Genomic DNA, 24207 nt, shown 5'->3' on the forward strand with positions numbered 1-24207 from the left:
TGCTGTAGGGCCAAGAGTTCCAGGCAAGGAGCCCAGAGAGCTGGCAGGGAAGGGTGGCAAGAGCCCTTGGTCAAAGGGCCATTGGGAAGGACAGAGAGAAGCAGTAGAGAGAGACCAGTGAGGGTCCTGTACAGGCAGATCTATTGTGGGCACATTCCCCACTGGGAGTAACGACCCAGCAGTAACCAAGTGCAGTTCAGTGCTGATCTGCTGGCTGCACAACTCACTAAGAGCTGGATGGCTCCATGGGCCCCTCTCCCCAGCTCCCAGGCCCCTCCTCTGCTGTGCCTATCAGCAGCACATCCAGCCTCCTGCAGACCAGGAGCTTTGCTCTGTCCCAGAACAGACTGGTGCCTCCCCCCACCCCAAACTGCCCAAAAAAGCCAGACTGTCCTGGTTCCCCAACCAGGGCAGACCCAGAAAGGCACAGGTGGTGGGAGAAGTCTAGCCTAGGAGGTGATGGCATCCTCTGAGCAGCAGCCGTCACCTCTTTCCAGACAGAGCCCCTGGAGAGAAAGAAAGAGAAAGAAAGAGAGAGAAAGAAGAGCCCCTCCCCAGTCCCCAGTGCCCCCCCAGTACCTGTGTCTGTATCCTGTTGAGACCCCTGAACCACAGGATCTGCCCACGCCTCAGCTCCATCTCAGCGTGGTCGATCTCATCCACGTCTTCAGGCAGCTCCTCCTCTGGGATCTCCTCCTTGGTGATGCCATGCCCAGCTTCCTTCAGGAACTTCAAGTGGCTGGTTGGGACAGTGCAGATCAGCTGGGGAAAGGCAGGGAAAGAGCAGCTCCTTAGTCTGCAGGTACAGCAGCACGGAGCCCACGGGGCAGCAGCGGGCTGCCAGGACTCAGCTGAGAGATGCCAGGATGCAGCAGAGACATGCCATGGCTGGATGTGCCCCCCAAGCAAGCAGGGTGGGAATGAGGAATAGAGTAGCAACCCTCTTTCCTCACTGCTGGGGTGGTATGGGGATGGAGCATCACCCCCTGCCATGAATAAATGCTGGGGGGAACAGAGGCAGTGAGGCAGGAGGAAGGGGAAGGCAGGCTGGGCAGCAGGCACACCGTGGCATCGAGGCAAGGGGAAGGTTTCTCAGGCTGGCTCTTACCTGTCCCCAGAGCAGCTCTCCCACTCCAATAAAAATACACCAGAACCACTGGCTCAGGGTGAGTCCAGAGCAGCTGAAGGGCTTCCCACCAAACTCCACAATGATGATCTACAGCACAGGAGAGAATCACAGAATCATTTCAGTTGTTAAAGCCCCTGAAGTTGCTGCAGTCCCAGCCCTGCCCAGCCCAGCACTGACCCCTGGGGCCCTCAGCTCCACGCCTTTGGGATCCCTCCAGGGCTGGGCACTCCCCCAGCTCCCTGGGCAGCCTGGCACAGGGGCTCACACCCCTCTCAGGGAAACAGCTCTGCCTCAGCTCCAGCCTCAACCTCCCCTGGGCCAACTGCAGCCCATTGCCTCTCGTCCTGTCATTCATTACTTAGGAGCAGAGCTCAATCCCCAGCTCCCTGCAGCCTCCTGTCAGGGAGTGTCAGAGAGTGCTGCTGTCTGCCCTCAGCCTCCTCTTCTCCAGGCTCAACACCCCCATTCCCTCAGCCCCTCCCCAGCACCCTTGTGCTCCAGCCCCTTCCCCAGCTTCATTAACACATCACATGTTGGGAAGTCCCAAGGGCTGTGTGACACAGCCATGGCATGAGAAGATCCTCTAATGCCACACATCTTTTTCCCCCTCCCTGAGATCATGAGAAGAGCAACAACCCCACACCTAGGCTGGTAACTTTACAAGACCAAAGAGGCACGTTGGCCCTGGCACCTCCTAACACACTCCAGCCCCCCATCCTCAGGTCTTACATCACCAAGAAGCTGCTGGAGAACAAGGAGACGGGACAGAGCTGTGAGCAGTGACTACAGCAGACAATCCCCTCTCAGTCCCCACCACTGCTCCCACTTCACCTGAGCTGCAAACGTCCCCAGCACCACGGTGCAGAAGATGGGGTTGCGGTAGATGGACTCAAAGACGTTCCTCTCTCCGTGGATCTTGCGGGCGTTGATCTCGTTGAACAGCTGCATCATGACAAAGGTGTTGAAGACGATGGTGTAGTGCTCGGTGGGTGGGGAGTGCAGAGGGGCATTCCGGCCACTGTCGATGTCAAAGAACTTCTCCCCTAAGCAGACAAGGGGGTTTTGGAAGAGGGGATGGGGAAAGGGCAAGGAGGTGAGGAGAAAATGAGATCCTGCTCTGCATTGCTGGCGGTGGAATTAGGATCCCAGGCTCTTGCTGAAGATCCCGTGACCCAGCTGGAGTCCCCCACTGAACACTGAGTGCCTTAAAAATGCTGAGAAGCTGCTTCCCTGGCTAAAACCATCTCTGCAGCCAGTGAGCTCTAAAGCTCTCATCAGCCATCTGCTTCCCAATTGCTATTGAGTAAGCTCTGTACTGGCCAAGATGAGGTCACCAAGGGACAGCTGAGAACAAGGGTCCCCAGCACTGGTGAGGAAAGGGGCTTCAAAGGCTGTGGGATCTGGAGAAGAGAAGGCTGAGGGGAGACCTCATCAATGCTGATTAGTACCTAAAGGGTGGGTGTCAAGAGGATGGGGCCACATCTTTCGCTATAGTGTCCAGCAACAGGACAAGGGCTGATGGGCATCAGCTGGGACACAAACAGTTCCCCTGGCACAGGAGGAGAAAGTCCTTTGGTGCTGAGGTGAGGGAGCCCTGGCCCAGGCTGCCCAGGGAGGGTGTAGAGGCTCCTTCTCAGGAGGTTTCCAACCCCACCTGGACACATTCCTGTGCCCCTTGAGCGAGGGGAACCTGCTTTAGCAGGGGCTGGGGCTGGATGAGCTCTGCAGGGCCCTTCCCACCCCCACCACGCTGGGATTCCGTGGCAGGGCTGGGACTCTGCCCCTTTCCTTTCCCTCCCCCCTTTTTCTTAAGGCCTCAAAGCTCACCTGCAAAAAGCAGTGTGAAGATGATGGTCAGCTGGTACACGGCGTGGCCCAGGATGTTCTTCATCATGGTGCGGGAGATGAGCGGCTTGTTGCGGCCGTAGGGTTTGCGCAGCAGCAGCGACTCGGACGGCGGCTCCGTGGCCAGCGCTAAGGAGGCAAAGGTGTCCATGATCAGGTTCACCCACAGCATCTGGACAGCCTTCAGAGGAGAGTCCTGCAGAGAGAATGAGATAGGAGAGAAGGGAGAATAAGCCTCATCTCTGAAACAGCCCTTGTTTGTCTCCCTGTGGGGCGGGAGCCCCTGCTCCCCTCTGTCTGAGCCCGGTGGGGCTGTACCTGCGTGATGCAGGCGCCTGTGAAGGCCACGATGACAGCCACGATGTTAACAGTGAGCTGGAACTGCAGGAACTTGGAGATGCTGTCGTAGACATTGCGGCCCCACATCACGGCCTTGACGATGCTGGTGAAGTTATCGTCCGTCAGGATGATGTCTGATGCCTCCTTCGCCACATCCGTGCCTGCAATGCCCTTGAGGGGCAGGGGGAAAGGGATGGGGTGAGTCACAGAGCAAAGCCAACGCTCACCAACCTTCCCACAACCAGCCCTGAGAGAGAGTAATCCACCAGAGCTGGTGTCCTGCTGCTGCTGAGCCAACACAGCCCAGAGAGCAGCGGCCCCAGAGTGGCGAAGCCTTCAAGGGCAGACCCCAAGATGTGGGACCCCCCAGAGTGGGGCTGTGGGTCAGCACACCCTGTTGTGTGTGTCCCACGTCTCCCTCCTTATGCCAAGGAACCCTGGCATCCCTGGCTGGGCATCTCTGCTGCAAGGGGCAGCACCCCCAAATGAGAAAGAGAGCTCAGCAGCCCCAAGCCACAACACACCTTTGCTGGTGTCCTCTGTGCCATCCAGGGTGGGCATCAGCCCCACGGTGAGCAGGGCTGTCCACAGCCTCCCACAGAATCGCCTGCCAGGCACAGACGGCTCCCCAGGAGCTGGGCTGGCTGCACTTCTCAGTGCCAGCACACCGAGGCGCTCGCTTGGCAGGAATTAGAGGCAGCGAAGCACTGCCTGGAACGAGCTTCCCTGGTGCCTTCCTGCAGGAGCTCCCTTGAGATGTGCAACACCCATCTCAGGCTGTTACAGGGCGTCAGATCCCGAAGGCAGCTGGACCAATCCACCCCATGTGCTGTTTGCTCCCCTCTCTCTGGGGGTGCCATGTGTGTAGCCCTCAGTGCCTGGCTGGGGTCTGATCCTGCACACAGGGATCCCTGCCAGCTCCAGAATGGTACTTGGATATTTAACACCTTCCTAAAAAAAAATCAGCTCCCAGGGAATTTCTTATTTGCTCAGAGCTCTCTACATGGGTTTACAAGGCTCCAGCCAGCAGCTGGCTCCTGCTCACATACCTAAACTTCAGACAATTTGCAGGAAACTTGTTAAAAGCAATAGATTTATTTTCTTGCTTCTTTCAGACAGGGCAAAGAACAGCAGCAAACCAGGAGATCAGAGTTTTTCACTGTAAATAAACTCCCTAGGTCAGTGCCAGCACTGCACTCAGAGCCCAAGCTGCTCCTTACAAGCTACAGGGATAAACCAAGTCCCACTGAGTTCCTGGGCTCTCAGGGCTCTCCTGGACCCCACAGTGCAGAAGCTGGGGTCAGGCAGGTCCCTGCTATGCAAGGACCATGTCACCTTCAGCCTGCCAGAGTCCCTCCAGGTGGAAGAGGAGAGCCCAGCAGGCTCTCAGAGGATTGCTGCTCATCCATCTTCTGCAAACAGTCCCATGAAGTTCAAGAGAATGAAAGTCAAAACTTCCAAAGAAAGGTTTTGGAGTGTTTTTTGAAGGTTTGGAAAAGTTTCACTGGTCCAGAAGCAATAATTTCAGAGGATAACCAAGTGTGCCATTAGTCTCTTTTCCCAGAGAGTGAAGGAAAACCCAGTGCCTCTCCTTACCATGGCAAACCCAACATCAGCTTTCTTCAGAGCTGGGCCATCGTTGGTCCCATCCCCAGTCACAGCCACCACCTGCCTCTGGTCACCAACAGTGCTGTCGATAATTCCTGAAAGGGAGACACACAGCTCAGAGAAAATAAGCCCCAGGGGCAGGGTCCCAGCACAGATCATGCTGCAGAAGCATACAGGCAGAGCAGGATGAGAGGCTTTGAGAGGCAGCAGCTAGGGGAGCTGGCAGGCACTCACCTTTCACAAGTGTGTGCTTATCTGTTGGGGAGGAGCGGGCCAGCACACGCAGCTTGGGCCAGATCTTATCCAGCTGCTCCTGTTCTACCTGCAGGACAAGGCACATGTGAGAAAGGGAAGGGATCTCCCCTCTAGAAACCAGCCTACTGGGGAGCAAAACCCAACTGAGATGGGACAGAACCTCTGCCTCCAAGCAGCTGACACCCCTGCAGCTGAGGAGCCTGCAAGGGACAGAGCCTCTGCCTCCAAGCAGCTGACACCCCTGAAACTGAGGAGCCTGCAAGGGACAGAGCCTCTGCCTCCAAGCAGCTGACACCCCTGCAGCTGAGGAGCCTGCAAGGGACAGAGCCTCTGCCTCCAAGCAGCTGACACCCCTGCAGCTGAGGAGCCTGGCAAGCAGAGGGACAAGCTGCATTTATCCAAGGAGAGGAGGAAAACCCAGAGGGATCCAGCACCTTACTCTGCTGGGACTGTTGGAGAGGCCACCCCCACCCTCTGCAGAGCAGGGCCCAGGGCTGCTCGCCCACCTCTCCCTTCTCGTTGCGGATGAGCCTGTTGAACTCCTTCCCCTCCAGGCACAAGAAGTCCTCCCCTGGCAGCAGGATGCCACACTTGGTGGCGATGGCACGGGCCGTGTTGATGTTGTCCCCCGTCACCATCCGGACGGTGATCCCCGCACGTTGGCACTTCAGGATGGCATCTGGCACCTGGGGGACAAGGACAGAGTTAGGAGGGGGAGAGGGGCAGGGCACAGCAGGGTGATCAGCACTGGGTGTGCTGGGAGCCTGGCTGCTCCTCTCCCACCCTCCCTAAAAGGATCTGCAAAGGGCCCCGCTGGGGTGAGGCAGCAGCCTGTGTGCATCCAGCATGGCTCAGCTCAGTACTCACTGGGGATGAGATGCTGAACCAAAACCCTCCCCAGAACCAGCTCAGCCATTCTCTCTGGGGTGCAGGGGAAGGCACCAGGGACTGGAGAGGATGCCTGGCCCGACTCACTGTCGGCTGCTCCCACACTGCAGCCTCCTGCCCTCCCCGTGGCTCCAGCCTTGTGTGTGTGTGTCTGGAGCAGCTCCTCTGAACAGCCAGCGAGATAGAATTACAGAATCCCAGCATGGTGGGTGTGGGAAGGGCCCTGCAGAGCTGCTCCAGCCCCTGCCCCTGCTCAAGCAGGTTCCCCTGGCTCAGGGGGCACAGGAATGTGTCCAGGTGGGGTTGGAAACCTCCTGAGAAGGAGCCTCCACACCCTCCCTGGGCAGCCTGGGCCAGGGCTCCCTCACCTCAGCACCAAAGGACTTTCTTCTCCTGTGCCAGGGGAACTGTTTGTGTCCCAGCTGATGCCCATCACTCCTCATCCTGTTGCTGGACACTATAGAAAAAAGTGTGGCCCCATCCTCCTGACACCCACCCTTTCGGTGTTGCTGAGATCCCCCCTCAGCCTTCTCCAGGCTGAACAGCCCCAGGTCCCACAGCCTTTCCTCACAAGGAAGATGCTCCATCCCCTCAGCATCTTGGTGTCCCTGCACTGGCCTCTCTCCAGCAGTTCCCTGTCCCTCTGCAGCTGGAGAGGCCAGAACTGGCCCCAGGACTCCAGTTGAGGCCTCAGCAGGGCAGAGCAGAGGGGGAGCAGAACCTCCCTGACCCTGCTGCCCACATCTTTATTGATGACCCCAGATGCCATTGGCCCGTTGCTGCTCATGTCAAGTTTGTCATAAACCAGGACTCCCAGATCCCTCTCCACAGAGTTTCCAGCCCCAAATGGAAGGCAAGCTCCCTGCCTCCTCCCTATCACACCATGGTGCTGGGCACCAAGGCCCAGGCAGGCCATCCATCATAAGGGGGGCACGTTGCCCACCCCCCTGGCAGCACGTTGCTGCACTAATGGGTTTATCTATTACAGAGCTGTGGGGGAAGAGGATGTTAGTGAGAAATTAGGAAATTGAATCAACAGCCTCCAGAGCCAGTGCAGACGGCATCTGTGATGCAATTCCCAGACCCAGATACTTGAACATTTAATCAGGAAAGATGCAAGCAAGGCAGGAGTGCAGGGGCAAGCTCCAAAATGCAATCAAGAGGCAGGTATTGGAGGGCTTATTGCATTAGCCCAGCTGCCTGCCTGTCACCCCTGCAGCGAGCTGAGGGAGGAATCAGGCAGGACATCCCTATCCCTCCCCAACACCCTTCTGTCAGCCCTAGGTGGTATCTCCATGCTCCTTTCAGCTGCACATAGAACCAGCCTGGCTTCTGCACAGATCCCTGGTAGCAGCTATGGAGGGAAATCTGGGTAGAAGCACCCTGCCACCAGGTCATTTTGTCCAGGTATGGGAGAGAGGTGCCTGCAGCAGGGAGCTGGGAGCGTGGGGCACTTGAGGGATGGATGCAGAAACATAGAAGAGTGGAGATGGGAAGGGCCCTGCAGAGCTCACCCAGCCCCAGCCCCTGTTAAAGCAGGTTCTCCTTGCTCAGGGGGCACAGGAACGTGTCCAGGTGGGGTTGGAAACCTCCTGAGCAGGAGCCTCCACACCCTCCCTGGGCAGCCTGGGCCAGGGCTCCCTCACCTCAGCACCAAAAGACTTGCTCCTCCTGTGCCAGTGGCACTGTTTGTGTTCCAGCTGATGCCCATCAGCCCTTGTCCTGGCACTGGGCACCACAGAATAATGTGCCATCCCAACCTCCTGACACCCACCCTTTAGGTACATGTAAGTGGTGATGAGATCCCACCTCAGCCTTCTCTTTTCTCAGCTAAACAGCCCCAGGCCCTGAGCTGCTTGTGCTTTCAGAAAGGAGCCTGCAGTCCTGGGCAGCAGGGAAAGGGGCTCATGGCCCAGGAACGGGGCTGGGGTGGAGACCAGTCAGTGCAGAGCTGGGGTTCTGTACCTCTGGCCTCACAGGGTCCTCGATGCCAACCACAGCAATGCAGGTCAGGTCTGACAGGATCTCGTTCTCGCTGTCCCAGTCGGGCTCAGGCTCAGCAGGGAAGTCCCGGAAGGCCAGGCAGATGGTCCTCAGCCCGTGGCAGGCCATGGGCTCTATCACCTTCTTCACCATCTCATCCCGGTCCTTCACCTTAAACACCCGAGGGTCACCGTTCTTGTCCAGGATCTTGGTGCATCTAAAACCAGATGGAGACAGAGGATGAGGGACACCAGTGGTGGCATGTGCTGCAGCTCAGGAATGTGCTCCCCAACAGCCAGCTCCCCTTCTGCAAAACACAGGCATCCCCCTCACTCACAGCTCCTCCAGCTCTACCAAAGCCACCCTAAGAGAGTTAAACACTTGGCACAGCAGCACCTCCTGATAGTCCCCTCACTGCTCCACAGCACCCTTCACCCCACACCTCTCAGAACAGCTCAGGGGTACATACAGAGCCTAAAGCCCATGGGACAGGGAGAGGAGCAGTGCAGCAAGGGAGGATGGTTACTTAGAATCACTGAATCATTTGGGTTGGAAAAGACCTTTAAGATCTCCCCTCACCCTGCCCAGTCCACCACTAACCACAGCCCTCAGCACCTCAGCTCCACGCCTTTGGGATCCCTCCAGGGCTGGGCACTGCCCCAGCTCCCTGGGCAGCCTGGCACAGGGGCTCACACCCCTCTCAGGGAAACAGCTCTGCCTCAGCTCCAGCCTCAACCTCCCCTGGGGCAACTGCAGCCCATTGCCTCTTGTCCTGTCACTGCTGCCTGGGGAGCAGAGCGCGACCCCCAGCTCACCACAACCTCCTGCCAGGAAGTTGCAGAGAGGATCAGGTCTCTTTTGAGCCTCCTCTTCCCTTACTTGGGCACATCAGGCCCAGGGGCTGGGTTGGCATGTGTGCTTCTGCCCTTCCTCCTGACAGACCTTCTCCCTCCTCTTCCCTCATCCAGCTCTTTGGCTTCCCTTTGAATCACAGAACCATTTCAGTTGTAAAAGCCCTTGAAGCTGCTGCAGTCCCAGCCCAGCACTGACCCACAGCCCTCAGCACCTCAGCTCCATGGCTTTGGGATCCCTCCAGGGCTGGGCACTCCCCCAGCTCCCTGGGCAGCCTGGCACAGGGGCTCACACCCCTCTCAGGGAAACAGTTCTGCCTCAGCTCCAACCTCAACCTCCCCTGAGGCAACTGCAGCTCATTTCCCCTTGTCCTGTCATTCATTGCTGGGGAGCAGAGCCCGACCCTCAGCTCACCACAACCTCCTGCCAGGATGTTGCAGAGAGGATCAGGTCTCTTTTGAGCCTCCTCTTCCCTTACTTGCGGAGGATGATCTCGGAGGCTCCTTTGCTGTACATGCGGAAGCCGCCGTTGCCGTTCCTCAGCACGGTGCTCATGGACTTGCGCACCGAGTTGAAGGTGTACACCTTGTAGAGCTTCTCCTCGGGCACCTCGTTCCTCACAGCCTGATAATCCTGCTTCAGGTCCAGCACAAAACCCAGCAGGGCACACTCGGTTTTGTTCCCCACTTGCCGGGGTAGCCCCCCTTCCTTCTCGGGTGGCTGGAGGGGAAGAAGGGAAAGGAAAAGCAATGCCAAGCCTTGGTGGGGTCGGACGGGAGCTGCAGGGACGGCCGAGGGTGAAGGCCAGAAGGTTTGAGGTCTCGCTTCTCCAACTCACCAGGATCTTGGAGGTGTAGGCGGAGTTGATGGCCACGCCGTTGACGATGAGGTCCAGGACTCTGGGCAGGATGGCCTCGGGGTCAGGGATCTGGCGGTAGTGGGTGTCCCCCACGTAGGCTTGAACCACGGTCATGCGGTTCATGGTGAGCGTGCCCGTCTTGTCCGAGCAGATGGCTGTGGCGTTGCCCATGGTCTCACACGCGTCCAAGTGTCTCACCAGGTTGTTGTCCTTCATCATTTTCTGCAAGAGGTGCCACCACCAGCAAAGTCAGAGCCACAAGCCTGAGTTTCATCTCCTACCCTCCCCCTGACATCTCCCCCTTGCCCCAGGGAGCCCACATGGTGATGGGGGTCTCACCTTCACGGAGTAGGCCAAGGAGATGGTGACTGCCAACGGGAGCCCCTCAGGCACAGCCACCACCAGCACTGTGACCCCGATGATGAAGAACTTGACAAAGTACTGGATGTAAATGGGGGTGCACTCTGCCAGCCAGGGCCGCCCCTGCACCCCAAACGTGTCGATCACGAAGTACAGCACCAAGATGATGACGGTGATGGCCGACATGATCAGCCCTGGGGGGAAGAGGCAGAGTGAGGGGATGCAGGGGAAGGGGACACCCCCTTCTCCCCCAGCCTTGACACCTCCAGGCAGAGCTCTGGGGTGACAGCTCGTGCCAGGCCAACACCACTCACCCGCCTTCCCGATCTGCACCGCCAGACGCGTGAGCTTCCCTTGCAGCACAGATTTCTCCTTCTTGGGCACCTTCACCTTCTTCTTCTCCTTCTCCTCATTTTCCACCCCTTCCTGGCTCTTCAGGGGTTGGATCTCTAAGGCCACACCATCCTGAGTTTTAGCTACAGCCCAGGGCAAAATAAGACACCACGTGTGAACAGGAGAGAGACCAAGAAAACCTGTAGGACACCACTGAGAAAGATGGTGGTGGGAGAGAGAGAGAGAGAAAACCCAGAACAAGAACCATTCCCGACCACACACGCATCTGAGCACATGGAAACCTCGTGTCCCACGGTCCTGTCACCTCCCTAGGAGGCACTCACTTCTCTGCCATCTACCCCAGCCCCGTGGACAAAGGCTCCTCAGAGCTGACACTGGTGATGTGACCTTTAAGGCAGCGCTGCAAGAAACCCTCTGGGCAGGCTTTGAGGTGGAGGCAGGTCTCTTCCAGCCTCCCCTGCAGGCTATTTCACACCCTGCAGTACCTGGGCAGCACTTTGGGCTGACCCCAGAGAGCCTTTGGTTCTCTCTCCCTGATCCTCTGATGAGCATCCCCACTCCCTCCTGGTGCCACCTCTGCAGTGCCCTGTGGGCAGCTCAGCAGGAATCACTTGCCAGGGAAGAGATTGAGGGGGTGAAATGGAGGGGAATGGTTAGAAATTCGGATGGAGGTTGAAGAGGAGTGAGCCAGCTCCTGGAATCCCAGCCCTGAGCCATCCACCAAGTTTCTTGGACCTGAGAGATCCAGGCTTTCAGTTGCTACAATTAGTCTAATCCAACTGAAGCTCTGCAGCAGGGACACTCAGGTCACCTGGAAGTTTTGGAGAGGGATGGGAAGAGGGTTTAAACCCCCTCCACTGAGAGGCTCCTCCTTGGCTGTCAGGGCTGGAGGAGCAGCAGTGACTCTGTAGCTGCCCATGGATGCCCTGGGACCTTTCCCCTCCAAGCTGCTGCCACTCAATTGCTGGAGACACCCCAGAGCCCCAGGGAGACACCCCAGAGCAGCTCCACATCAGCCACCTCCACGGTTATGACAAACCCAACACGGACAAAACAAGCACCCAGACACAGTCTGACAGGAAGGAGGGAAACTCAAACTGCTGAGAGGAGAGAGAAAGAGAGAGGTGGAGAGAGAGGTGCAGAAATGGGCTTCCTCCACAGCCTGCAAAGAACAGTGTGAGAAACACTGGCGAGGAGACGCTCACGGAGTCGAGGCCATGGGAGGAGAGGGTGCAACTGTCACGTTGGCCAGGCCCTGTGGGACATTTCACCCCAGGAGGTGACTCACATCTCTGCCCTGGCTGTACCCAAACACAGACCCTGCAAAGGGACAGCTGCTGAAGGGCACAAGGGCTTCAGAGCCACCATGTCACGGCTGTGCCTCACGCTAACGTAGACGAAGCTTGGCCTGAGAAAGGGATGCTGTGCCAATGGTCCAGGCTGCTGGGAGAGCCCTGTCCTCCCTCAACAAAAGGCTTTGTGCCACACACAGGCAATGTGGCCACAGGAGCAGCTGGGCAGCCCCATTCCAGCCAGGCACAGCCTCGGGGTGGGTCCTGGAGGGCACCCTGCTGTCGTGTCGGGGCCAGTGGCCACGAGACTATTGCATCCTCTCCCAGGACAACGAGGCGAGAGTCCCGCCGGGGCAGCAAAGAGCACAGACTGATGAGAAGAAGGAAGGAAGGAAGGAGGAATGCCTGGTAGTTAGTGTGGTGCTGGTTCAAAGGATGGAGAGGCTGGTTACCTTTGTTGCGATTTTCGGGGGCTCCGGTTTTTTTACCTGTTCAAAGAGAGAAAGGGTGAAGGGCTGAGCACATGGACCCACGGGCACCATCCAGCTGGTGGCCTGTCCTGCTCCAGGGGCCATGCACCATTCCAGCAGCATCCATGTGCAGGGCTCAGCACCCTGCAGTCACCCTCGGCCACCACACCTGCCTTGGTCTGTGGCTCTCTGGAGGCTCCCTGGCTCCCCCAGGCACCTTGGACCCAAAGCTTCAGACTTGTCCACCTGCAAAGCCCTTGCTACAACCTGACAGTGCTTCAAAGGGTGTCTCAGACCTCTGGGGAGAAGCAGCCCTGCAGCAGAGCCTGCAGCTCCTCATCTCCCACTGCCATCAGATGACAGCAGATCCACCCTGGAGGCACAGACTCATCCTCTGCCATGGGCAGCTCCACACCCATAGCTGGGGGCTGTGCCCCCATCCTCACCTCTGCAGTGGGCAAGGTCTGCACATGGGGGGTCTCCAATGTGCCTCCAGAACACGGGGAGCACAGTCTAAACAAGCCTTGAGTGATAAGAGGTTTATACACCTTCTCTCCATCATCCCACAGCAGCATAGCAAGGGACCAGTGAAACCCCCTTGCCCCACTTTCCCCTCAAATCCAGGGCTGCAAGGCGCAGAGCTGAGTCTGCTGTGGTGCTGAGTGTTGGAGCTTGGAGGATGAGCAACCACTGAGCACTGTGCCTGGGTGCCTGGCGAGCTGCTGCTCAGCTCCAAAGCAGTGCCAGTGCCACAGCTCACCCTGTCCATACTCCCACCTCACAGTCAAACACCCCAGGGCTCTGTGGCTACTCAGCCCTGTGAGGTTGAGCCAGTTGCCTGCCCTGGGCAAGCAGAGCTGGAGAAACCCAGTACACATTGTGGCCCAGAGCCAAAAACAGCTGCCAGGAGAGGCCCGGAAAGCCTCTCCCCGCCTGGCATCGCCTCCCAGGAAGGGTTCTGTGGTGCAGGGATGCCTGTGCAGGCAGCCAGCAGCTCCCTCCTGCCAGCTCTCTGCATCTCATGCTGCTCCCAGTGAGCCCAGACTTGCTCAACACGGCTGGGGGGATGTGTGGCTGAAGAGTTGTCAGGCAGAAAAGCACTTGGAGGTGTTAATCAACAGCAACTGACTATGAGCCAGCAGTGTGCCTAGGTGAGCAAGAAGGCCAAGGGCATCCTGGCTGGGATCAGCAGTGGGGTGGCAGCAGGAGCAGGGCAGGGATTGTCCCCTGTGCTGGGCCCTGGGGAGGCTGCAGCTCCAGGGCTGTGTCAGTGCTGGGCCCCTCACTCACTGCCACAGGGACACTGAGGGGCTGCAGCGTGGCCAGAGCCGGGCACTGAGCTGGGGAAGGGGCTGGAGCACAAGGGGCTGGGGAGGGGCTGAGGGAATGGGGGTGTTGAGCCTGGAGAAGAGGAGGCTGAGGGCAGCCAGCAGCACTCTCTGACACTCCCTGCCAGGAGGCTGCAGGGAGCTGGGGGTCAGGCTCTGCTCCCCAGCAATGAATGACAGGACAAGAGGCAATGGGCTGCAGTTGGCCCAGGGGAGGTTGAGGCTGGAGCTGAGGCAGAACTGTTTCCCTGAGAGGGGTGTGAGCCCCTGTGCCAGGCTGCCCAGGGAGCTGGGGGAGTGCCCAGCCCTGGAGGGATCCCAAAGGCGTGGAGCTGAGGTGCTGAGGGCTGTGGGTCAGTGCTGGGCTGGGCAGGGGGAGGGGAGGGCTGGGACTGGAGACCTTAAAGGTGTTTTCCAATGCAAATAATTCTATGACAAGGTGAAGACAGCAGGAGCTTCCCAACCTCGGCTCATTGTGATGCTGGTTTTAAAGCTCGTATCAGAGCTGGCACAGAGGAGGGGAATAAGCAGCAAGATGCCAGAGCTGAGGCAGGAAAGTGCTCGAGTCTCAGCATGATCAGGAACACCTCAGCCTGCCTACGCTCCACCCGCCAGCACACAGCCCTTCCTCTCCCTCTTGCCATCCTCTGCACCTCGCCTCCTTCCCCAGGGACCTCAGGGGATGCCAGGAGAGATCTTCAGCAAAGTCTCCAAGGTTCTGATGAGCTCCTGACATCCTGCAGACAACCAGGACTCACCTTCCCAGCACAGGGTGGTTGATGGGCACCGTGCCACAGCACCACAGGGCATGGCTACTGGCCTGAACCTCCCCCACCCTGCAACTCCAGGCTGCAGAAGAGAGAGTTAGAGCTGTGTCTGAAAGAGCTGCTGAGCAGAAGTCTGGGTGCACATGGGGGACTTTCCTCAGGTAGCACAATTCCCACACTGCAGGCCAAGGGGTAGAAGGGAGGGGATTTTCCTCTCCATCTCCACCTGGAGAGCTCACTGTACCTGCCTGGGTCACAGGCACTAACATACACCCACATCCCACAGCTGTGGGAACAGCTTGTTGCACACTGGAGGATGCTTCCCAGGAAAGGGAGAAAGGCAAAAAGAGGGGGAAAAAAGCAAGTTGAGTGGGTCTCCTTACCTTTCTTCACCTTCTTTTCCTCATCTCCTTCTCCTGCACCCAAGAGAGTGAAGATGATGCCGGTCTGGGAGTTGATCCCCACAGCAGTCACCACCATCCTGCCAGAGCCCTCCATCACATGGGTGCCTGGCACAGCAGGAAGGCCACAGTGAGACAAGACATGGGCACACAGATCCCATCTCCTCCCCAACACCAGGACACAGGACCCAGGAGCAACCATCTCTTCATCCCAGCAAAAACCACCCCAAGCCCTGCACCCACCACACGAGAGCTGCCCAGGGATCCTCACCTGACAGCAGCATGGGGTCTTTATCCAGGGATTTCTTCACTTGGTCTGACTCCCCAGTCAGTGAGCTCTCATCTATTTTCAGGTCATTGCCCTGGATCAGGATCCCATCTGCTGGTAAGAGATCACCTAGGAGAGCAGCAAAGAGAGGGGTCAGCCCCAGCACAGACAGCTCAGCCCCATCCCAGCAGGAGGCTCCATGTGTCAGCAAAAGGACTCAAAATTCAGTCTCAGACCAGGGAGAAGCAGCAACAGATGGGACTCAGAAGACAGATGGGTGTTATAAGATGATATTTATAAGATGATACCCAGTGAAGATTTTGGAGCTATTGCTGTACAAAGGCATTCATGGTGAGGACTTTTGCTTGCTGAGGAGATGTTCACCAACAAGGACATGGTTGTGAAAATGAAGCCTGTTTGAGAGCAGCAGGTCACTAAAGCAACTCAAAGGTGTGTGCAGAGACTGGCTGAGCTCTGCTGGCCCAGCTCTGGGCTGGCAAGGAGCAAAGTGAGCAGAGCTCCATCTCCTGCATTGGAGCTTCTCCTATTAATGCAAAATCCAAGAATCCCAGCATGGTGGGGGTTGGAAGGGCCCTGCAGAGCTGCTCCAGCCCCTGCCCCTGCTCAAGCAGCTTCCCCTGGCTCAGGGGGCACAGGAACGTGTCCAGCTGGGGTTGGAAACCTCCTGAGAAGGAACCTCCACACCCTCCCTGGGCAGCCTGGGCCAGGGCTCCCTCACCTCAGCACCAAAGGACTTTCTCCTCCTGTTCCAGTGGAACTGTTTGTGTTCCAGCTGATGTCCATCAGCCCTTGTCCTGGCACTGGGCACTACAGAAACAAGTGTGGCCCCATCCTCCTGACACCCACCCTTTAGGTACTTGTCAGTGTTGATGAGATCCCCCCTCAGCCTTCTCCAGGCTGAACAGCCCCAGGACTGCAGCCTTTCCTCCTCACACACGTTCCATCCCCTCAGCATCTTGGTGTCCCTGCACTGGCCTCTCTCCAGCAGTTCCCCGTCTCTCCTGAGTTGGGGAGCCCAGAACCGGACACAGGACTCCAGCTGAGGCCTCAGCAGGGCAGAGTGAAGAAGGAGAAGAACCTCCCTTGACCTGCTGCTCACATTCTTCTTCACACCTCCCAAGACGCCACTGGCCTCTTGGCCACACAGAGTAACTGGAGGAGCCAGACCTTCCTCTCAGGTCAAAAAGGGCTGGCAAAGCAAAGAGGAGGCACCACCAGGCTCCCAAGGTGGAGTGACAGGTCCCAGGCACCTCCTCCTTCACTCACCATACTTGATCTGTGCGATGTCTCCCACCACGATCTCGGCCACCGGGATCTGAATCACCTGCCCCTTGCGAATGACCGTGAACTTCTGCTCCTGCTCGATGCGGCTCTGGAGGCCCCGGAACTGCTTCTCTTTGCTCCAGTCATTGAAAGCAGTCACCAGCACCACGATGATCACAGAAAACAAGATAGCTGCCCCTTCGATCCAGCCGGCCTGCGACTCGCCCTCGTCCTCCACGCCGCCTGTCGACTGCCCACACACTGCAGGCGGGGGACAGAACTCATTTGCACCATACCCACCTTCCCCTGAGCCACACAGCAGAGCCTGGAAGACAGTTCTTCCTCCCTGAGCTGATCCAAGGGCTTCCCCTGCTCTCAGGAGAGGGTTTTTACATCCCTAGAGGCGTTTGTTGGGGTTCCCCCCCCTCTACTTTTCATTTTTGGCAAAGGTCAGGCAGAGAGGGCTGGGACAACTGGCTTCTATTTCCAGTTGCAGCACCCAACCTTCTCTCTGCTGCATGACCCTTGAGTGAGTCACCATCTCCCTGCAGCTCCAGATCCCCAACTTGCTTGACTCCCCCAGTGATACAGAGATCTGAGGCTGGGAAGGAGAAACTCAACCAACACCGTCACTCAGCCACACATGGGGTGTCATGGCAAGGGGAAACACTCCCTGGTTGAGGGGGGCACCAGGGCACAGCCACTCTTGTCCCTCCAATGGCCTCTGGAGCTTGGGAAGTCTTTGAGAGTCTTTTAGGGGAGCAGCAAGGAGTAGCCTTGAGCCATGCCATGGTACCAGCTGCACCAGGGCACATCCACCAGTGCAGGTCCCTGGGCAAAACCATGCCAAGGATGGGGTGAAGCCACCACCTAAAGGATGAACTCCCAGCTCCATCTGCACCATAGCTGAGGGACTCACAGAGTGACCTTCTGAGGACAGCACCCATCCCAAAGCCCTGCAGGAGACACAGCAGCTCACGTGGGTCCCCCACTGGGCAATCCCCCTGCAACAGAGAACCTCAGGGACTCACATTCATTGTCACCACCCGGAGGGTGGTAGAAGGAGAGGCCCAAGGAGATTATGGCTGCGATTTCCAAGATGATGAGCGTGACGTCCTGGAGTGCCTCCCACACTAACTGCAGGAACGTCTTGGCCTTTTTGGGAGGAATGAAGTTCTGGCCGAAGACCTGCCGCCTCTTCTCCAGGTCAGTCGGGTTCCCAGACAGGCCTGAAGAATGGAGAGATGGAGATGAGGGCAAACCCCACTGCTACCCACAGCTCCTCCCCTCCCAGAACCTCTGGGACCCCTGCAAGGAGCAGCCCCCAGCTGCATGGGGGGCATGAGGGGAGCCAAGGCAAGGGCTTTGCTCCTGTCACCCATGGGGCAGAGGACACCCAACCAGCGAGGCAAGACGTGTGTGGGGCCAGGCTGAGCACACCAAGCCGCCTCTCCCCAGCGCCGCAGCCTCACCGAGCGCCCGAGTGCCAGTTAATGCCAGTTGGCACTGGCCGGCTTGTTTACATGCTGCATCAAATTAGCCGTAAATCTGGCACCGCCAGCGCTGCTCAGAGCTGTGGCAGCCACCTGATCCCTCTCTCTCCTGCCAGTGAGGAGGAGCAGCCGCTGCAGAGAGCGGTTCAGCACAGCAGGAGCGGCTCTGACCTCGGCTGAGCCCCACAGACACCCCAAGGCTGGGGCAGCACCCCTCAAGGCAGCTCCTGTGAGGAGCTGTGGAAAAGAAACGGGGTTGATCCTGCTGAAAAGGGGTGGTGGGAGCAAGGAAAGGCACAGGGCAGCCCTGAGGCGAGCCGCTGCTGCTCCTGATTCATGCAGCAACGCTGGAGAGGGTGGGTAAAAGACGAGGCCTGAGCTCCTGTGCAGGGCACTGCCAGCACAGCAGCTTCCACAGCCCTCCCGTGCCAGGGCACGAGCCAGCAATGGAGATGGCAACTCCCTGCACTGCCTCCCTCATCACCCCCCTGCATTAAAGCCTGTGAAAGCTGACTGAGGTGCAGGGCGAGAGCGGCTGCCCCTGGCCAGCGCCGCTTTCACTGACCCCCTGCTCTCCACCTTAAGATGGCCCGTGGGGCTGCTGCCAGCTCCCGAGATGCACCAGGCAGGCGGCTGTAACCCTCCTCTGGACACATCCTGCTGCCTGAGGCGGCCTGGCAGCCATGCCCTGCTGAGGGGCAAACCAAGCCCTCCCGCTCAGGCGCCGCCTCCCTGCCAGCCCCACGCTACCCCTGCCAGGAGGAAGCAGCAGGATGAATCCCTCATGTCTTCCCTTCCCCCTCGCCCTCTCTGCTGCGGCTGCAGGGAGGGACGTTGGCAGAGCAGCCCGGGCTCCACCCAGCCCTGACGGATCCAGGGATGTCCCGACCCCAATTCCCACCCAGTTCCCGCCCAACTGTCTCCGGCGGGACGCATGGAAACTATGGCTAAGCCGGAGTGCTGCGGGCTGAGGCAGGGCAGGGCCCAGGAGAGGCACGGCCTGTGCCCGGGCAGGCCTGGCAGCCATGGCCACGCTGCCCCGGGGCAGGGCAACGGGCACACGTGGCTCCTCTGAAGCCCACGTCATGTTTCACCCATGGACATGACCCACCCCCACCTTCCCCGGGCGGTTTAGGGGAGAAAAGGGAGTATTTAATAGAATCTCAAGGGCTGGAAGAGACCTCCAAAGCTCATCCCGAGCAGGACCTCATCCTGCCAGAGCACGACACTTAGGGCAGGGCACACAGGGACTCATCCAGCTGGGTTTGGGATGTCTCCAGAGAAGGAGCCTCCACAGCCCCTCTGGGCAGCCCCTGCCAGTGCTCCCTCACCTCAACAGGGAACAAATTCCTCCTGGTGTGTCTCTGGAACCTCTTCTGTTCCAGCTTGTGCCCGTTGCCCCTTGTCCTGTCATTGGCCATCCCTGAGCACAGCCTGGCTCCAGCCTCCTCACACCCACCCTTGATGCATTTGTAACCATTAACGAGCTCACTCCTCAGGCTCCTCCAGGCTCCAGAGCCCCAGCTCCCTCAGCCTTTCATCGCAAGGGAGATGCTCCACTCCATCATCTTTGTGGCCCGGCACTGAACTCTTTCCACAGCTCCCTGTCCTTATTTCCATGTACCTGTGCTAACACAGCCCTCCCTGCAGAGAGCAGAGGCCATGGGGCATGCACCACGGCTCTGGGCTGCCAGCAAATCCCTCCTGGCCAGGGCCACAGCAGGGCCTGGGGAGACTGATTAGAAGGGGAAGAGGATTAGGAGTTTTGGATGAAGGCCACAAGCAACAGCAGCACAACAAACCTCATGTGCAGTCACCCAGCCCCAATTGGAGGGGAGGCACTGCAGCTTTGGGGTGGCAAAGACTCAGGCAAGGAACCCCCTGAGCGAGCTCCTGGGCCCAGCTGGGAAAGGAGTGAGTCAGGGAGTGTTTGCTGACACCCAGGGGACACGGGGCAGGGAGACGCTGGGCTCTGTGACTCACCCAGGCTGCTGGTGCTTTGCCACCACCGCCCCACTCACCATCCCACCCTGCCCAGCGGGGTCAAGGCTGATGGAGGAGGTGCAAAGCCAGTGCCCAGCAGCAAGTCAGCCCCCACCAAACCCCTTTGGGAGGAGCTCTGAGGGGCTGGGGTCCACTGATACTTTATAGGGCAAGAACCAGAACAGCAGAGCTGAGCAGACCCCCAGTCTGATGCTGGAGAGACCCTCCCTGCACAAACACTGTGCAAAGATCCCACCCATGAGGACAAACTGCCCACAGACCCTTCAGGGTGAGGGCAGCCCCTCGAGGAGAGACAGTGCCAGGCTTGACCAAGGGCAGCCAATGCTGCAGCACCAAGGGACAGGAGCCACACACACCCAAATGAGATCAAACTGCTCCAGATGCTGCCCACAACACTCTGCTGGATATTACAGTGGGGCAGGAGGTCTGGGAGGACTCCCACGAACAGAGGGTGGGCACAAACTTCTGCACAGGGCTGTTTATCACAACAGGGAGCTAGGACATGCACCCAGTGCCCACACATGCAGCAATGCCCCATCTCTTACCCCTGGGTCCAGCAGAACTCCCAGGCTTCAGCTCAGGAGGGGTTTTTGCAGGAACAAGTCAGTCAAGTCCCAGCTCTCCACAAAAGACTTCTCAGAAAGAAAAAGCCCCACACTACACAAGCCAAGACAGAGCTGGCATTTCTCCAGATGGCACCTCTTTCTCTAAACTCCCTCTGGGACATCCCACCTGCAAATGAGCTCACCTGCATTGCCCTACACTCTCCAGCATGAGCAGCCACCTGGGAACCCCACTCCTCATTTCCCAGGCTTTGCCCATGGACACATGAAGGCAGGGGGCACACTCCTGGCCTGCAGCTTCCCAGTTCCCTTGGGGTTTCCCTTGATTGTGGCACCACAGGGCTGTCAGGGCAGCCCTGGCACAGCAGGAGCCAACCACCCTGCTCTGACAGAGGTGCCACAGGCTGCCTGAGGTGTTTGCTCCTCCTAAAAATCCCCACTCATAGGAAACAACCTTTCTTTGCTCTCTGAGATCAACAGGATGAGGTTTGGGAACAGGGCTAGAGGATGAGTCTGGGATACACAGGAGACACAGCAATGCCAACAGTGCCTGGCAGCAGCACCCAGGCAGCTCTTTGCCTCACCCTCAGCAGGAGCCACCGGGCCAAGGCAGAGCCTTTGGGGTTTGCTTCCCTCCTCCCCTCTCCTCCAGCCCCCAAAGAAGCACGCTCCCACTTTGGCAGGGCCCAACACATTGTTTTTTGACCTGGACTTGGTATTTCCACCGGGACTCCCCCCCTTCTCTAATGACATCCCGATATTGTCTCCCATTCCCGGTCCCGCTCACAGCTGGGAAACACGCTAAGCCCCAGCTTACAGCACTAATAATAACCCACAAGTGTTCAGAGCTGAGGCACAGCCACATCCACCATCCCACACAGCCCCTGCAGGGACACATCCTGCCAGTGCTGTTCCCAGCCCCAGGTAAACCCTCGGTGCTGGAAGCAGGGGGTCTCCCCCTTTATACCCCTTTTAATGCTAAGGAAGGGGTACGTGGCTGTGCAAAGGTACCTGCAGCCCCTGCACCTCGCAGATAAGGGGGGGTGGCCCAAAGGACTAGCCCAGAGAACAGGGAGGAGAAGTGACATCCTCCCACCAAAGCCTCCCAGCACTCACAGGCAAGCATCACTGCCACAGTTCAAACCCTTGATGCTCAGGAGCACCCAACCAGGTTTTAAGCTAGCAGGTCACCCAAGAAGACTCAAAGATCAGAGGAAGACTTGTGTGCATCCTCCCAGCCCCAGCAGCGATCCCCTTTGGGGACGTGCTGCCCATCCCTCAGCTGAGATGGTGACACCCAGCTCCAGGCAGCTCAGCCACCTCTCCAGGGCTCTCCAACTCACTCCTTCACCCACACACCACGCAGCCCTGCTGTCAATGATTAAACAAGGGCAGACCAGCAGCTGGGCAGAAGGAAGGGACCCCCTCACACCCCATCAGCTCCTAAGCCATGCCCCCATCCACCTCCTCTCCATCCTCCCAAGGGATGTGGGGTCTGGGCTGGACCTCGAGGGAACCCTCAGAGAAGATGCTTCTCTTTTTCCTGCTTCTCTACCCTCAAGCATCACTTCCCTAAGATGCAGGGAGCCATCTCCGAGGCTTGTGCAACACAGCCGCACTTTGAGCTCTGCCACACTGATTTGACTCTCCATCCTCCAGCCACCAGCTCAAACCTCACCCAAGCTCCAGCCCTCAGGCACCAGCCAGCCCCAAACCCTACAAGACCACGGGACACTCGCTCACCTTCAACTGGCGACGTCTTCAACCTCTTGCAGACGTTCTGCACCCCGCCATAGGAGTCGTTGAGCCGGGCGACCGCTTCGGCACTCCTCAGCTCCATGAGGTTCCTGAGCTCCACCATGGAGCAACCAAAGTCCCCTTCATGGTTGCCTTCAGCGACCGAGTTGCCGGGGTGGTGGTCGGCCACGTTGTTCGTCATCTCGCCGGCGCTGTGCTGGCGACGCCGGCTGCTTGGCTCCTGCAGTTCCCTCCCTGGAGGGTCTGAGGAGGGGATGCCCCTTCCCTGGGGGGTAGCCGGGTGAAGCGGGTGCCTCTAACCGAGCCCAACTTCTCCGGATAAAGGTGTAAACAGGATGTGCATGTTACCGCGGAGGCGACCTTAGCAACGACCAGCGTGCTTCTCCCGCAGAAGGAGGAGGGCTCCCTGGATACCACAGCAACTGGAGCTGCAAAAACAAGGATGGGAAACAAAACTATGGGTATGAGCAGGCCTGGTGATAAATGGATGTACCCCATGGCACCTGGAAACGGGAGGAATGGTACTCCAGGGTGGGTACCTGCCGGGGATAATGTGGTTTAGAAGTGGCAGCTTGTTCACTCAGCCTCGGGGCTCAGCGTGATTGGACCAGAAATGTTGGATGAGGAGATGTTGAGCTGGGAAGGAGCTCAGACAGGCTCAGTGTGGACTGGGGCATCTCCTTGTGCTCGGTCACACCCCAGGGAAAGCCATTGGTGGCGGCTCCAGCAGGAGCAGGAAGGGCCATCCAGGTGGTTCTTCACTCAACCCCCAGCTGCCTGAGCCCAATGAAAGAAAAAAAAAGAACCACTCCCATTCAGTTTGGTTTAAAAATACAGTGGAAAGCAGCTGCTTCCTCCTGGGGCTGCAGGCCCGGGTGGGAACGCTGGCTCAGTGCCCTGCCAACAGGTAAGCGGAGGCATCCCGCTGAGCCAGCACCCAGAGGAAGGGGCTCACTGCACCCAGCTGACTTGTAAGCAGCAGAGAGAGTGGGCAGGAACCAGAGAAGCTGCTAAAAGCTGCAGCTTTCTCCAAAATAGAGTGGATTTGCATTACTGAGCTTTTGAGGCTGTGTCTCACGAAGCCACTCGGTATCCTGCTCGTGAGCTCTCACGTTGTCCCCTCAAAGGCAGAGAGTGGGCTCTTGGCCTCAGATCTCAAAGCCCCAAACTGTTGCCAGCAAAGTTCCACCCCAGCCCTGCCAGGGATGGAAGGTGAGCCCCAAAAACCACTTCAACCAGCAAGACCCAAGTGCTGCAGCCAGGCAGGGACCACGAGCATCCTACAGCTCCTTTCCCTGGGGTTTAAGGGACTGGGGTCACCCACTGGCAGGGAAGATGGGTGCTAGGGACATGGAAGGAGCAGGCAGAGCAGCACAGGCCAGGAGGTAAAGGTCTTTCCTTCTGGCTCTGGTCCCAAGCTCAGATGCCAACAGCAATGCTCCCAGACACCTCTCCAGCACTACAGAAGCAAAGAGCCTGCAAGGGAGGCTCTTTATGGAGAGCAAATAAAGTCTTTCGTAGAGCAATATGAATTACTAACAAAAGGGGAACAGCCACTAAGGCAATATGAGCACTGACAGAGCTCCAGAGGTGGCAGAGCAAGCAGCCAGGCAAGAATGAGAAGAAGGAAAAAGACCTGTCAATGCTTCCCAAGAGAATGAGATGCATCAGCCCTCACAAACCCAACAGATGGGCACCAGACTTCCAGCAGCACCCCATTGCAAAGAACCCTGATTCCAGACCCCCACATCAGCTTCATGACCTCTGGGGCAGCAAGATCCCCAAAAAGCAAACCCCTCCCTGCACACCCAACCCAGGGCTTGGCCCCTGTGAGCAGCTCCCTGCCCTGTCAGCAACACCCAGGGCGGCTCTTGGCATTATCAGGAGGCAACAGCCACCAACTGAACCTCAGGGCCACCAGCCATGGTCCCATGCACCAGCTGCAGGCAGAGAATCCAAGAATCATTGCTTGGACAAGCCCTTGAAGCTGCTGTAGCCCATCCCTCCCCTCAGCTCCACAGCTTTGGGGTCCCTCCAGGGCTGGGCACTCCCCCAGCTCCCTGGGCAGCCTGGCACAGGGGCTCACACCCCTCTCAGGGAAACAGTT

At 58.3% G+C, this 24207-nt stretch overlaps 1 protein-coding gene across 4 annotated transcripts in view; it reads right to left on the reverse strand.

Moving 5' to 3' along the window:
* Positions 1 to 24207, reverse strand: part of ATP2B4 (ATPase plasma membrane Ca2+ transporting 4) — a 56186-nt gene that overhangs the window by 12036 nt on the left and 19943 nt on the right. For 3 of the 4 annotated variants that reach the window (XM_062013477.1, XM_062013480.1, XM_062013479.1), the window contains exons 2-20: positions 22086 to 22528; positions 17314 to 17511; positions 16286 to 16543; positions 15002 to 15127; positions 14713 to 14838; positions 12217 to 12252; positions 10433 to 10594; positions 10098 to 10312; positions 9738 to 9980; positions 9378 to 9619; positions 8030 to 8264; positions 5683 to 5862; positions 5156 to 5243; positions 4910 to 5016; positions 3293 to 3484; positions 2957 to 3170; positions 1961 to 2172; positions 1109 to 1216; positions 580 to 762 (exon numbers count right to left, since the gene is read on the reverse strand). In XM_062013477.1, coding sequence (XP_061869461.1) covers positions 580 to 762; positions 1109 to 1216; positions 1961 to 2172; positions 2957 to 3170; positions 3293 to 3484; positions 4910 to 5016; positions 5156 to 5243; positions 5683 to 5862; positions 8030 to 8264; positions 9378 to 9619; positions 9738 to 9980; positions 10098 to 10312; positions 10433 to 10594; positions 12217 to 12252; positions 14713 to 14838; positions 15002 to 15127; positions 16286 to 16543; positions 17314 to 17511; positions 22086 to 22281 — 3321 coding nt within the window. In that variant the 5' untranslated portion in view covers positions 22282 to 22528. Of the gene's footprint in view, positions 1 to 579; positions 763 to 1108; positions 1217 to 1960; positions 2173 to 2956; positions 3171 to 3292; positions 3485 to 4909; positions 5017 to 5155; positions 5244 to 5682; positions 5863 to 8029; positions 8265 to 9377; positions 9620 to 9737; positions 9981 to 10097; positions 10313 to 10432; positions 10595 to 12216; positions 12253 to 14712; positions 14839 to 15001; positions 15128 to 16285; positions 16544 to 17313; positions 17512 to 22085; positions 22529 to 22639; positions 22663 to 24207 lie in introns of those variants that run through there. The other variant, XM_062013478.1, reaches the window with a different exon arrangement.

Source organism: Colius striatus, chromosome 22 (genome assembly GCF_028858725.1).
Source record: "Colius striatus isolate bColStr4 chromosome 22, bColStr4.1.hap1, whole genome shotgun sequence".
Taxonomy (NCBI): domain Eukaryota; kingdom Metazoa; phylum Chordata; class Aves; order Coliiformes; family Coliidae; genus Colius; species Colius striatus.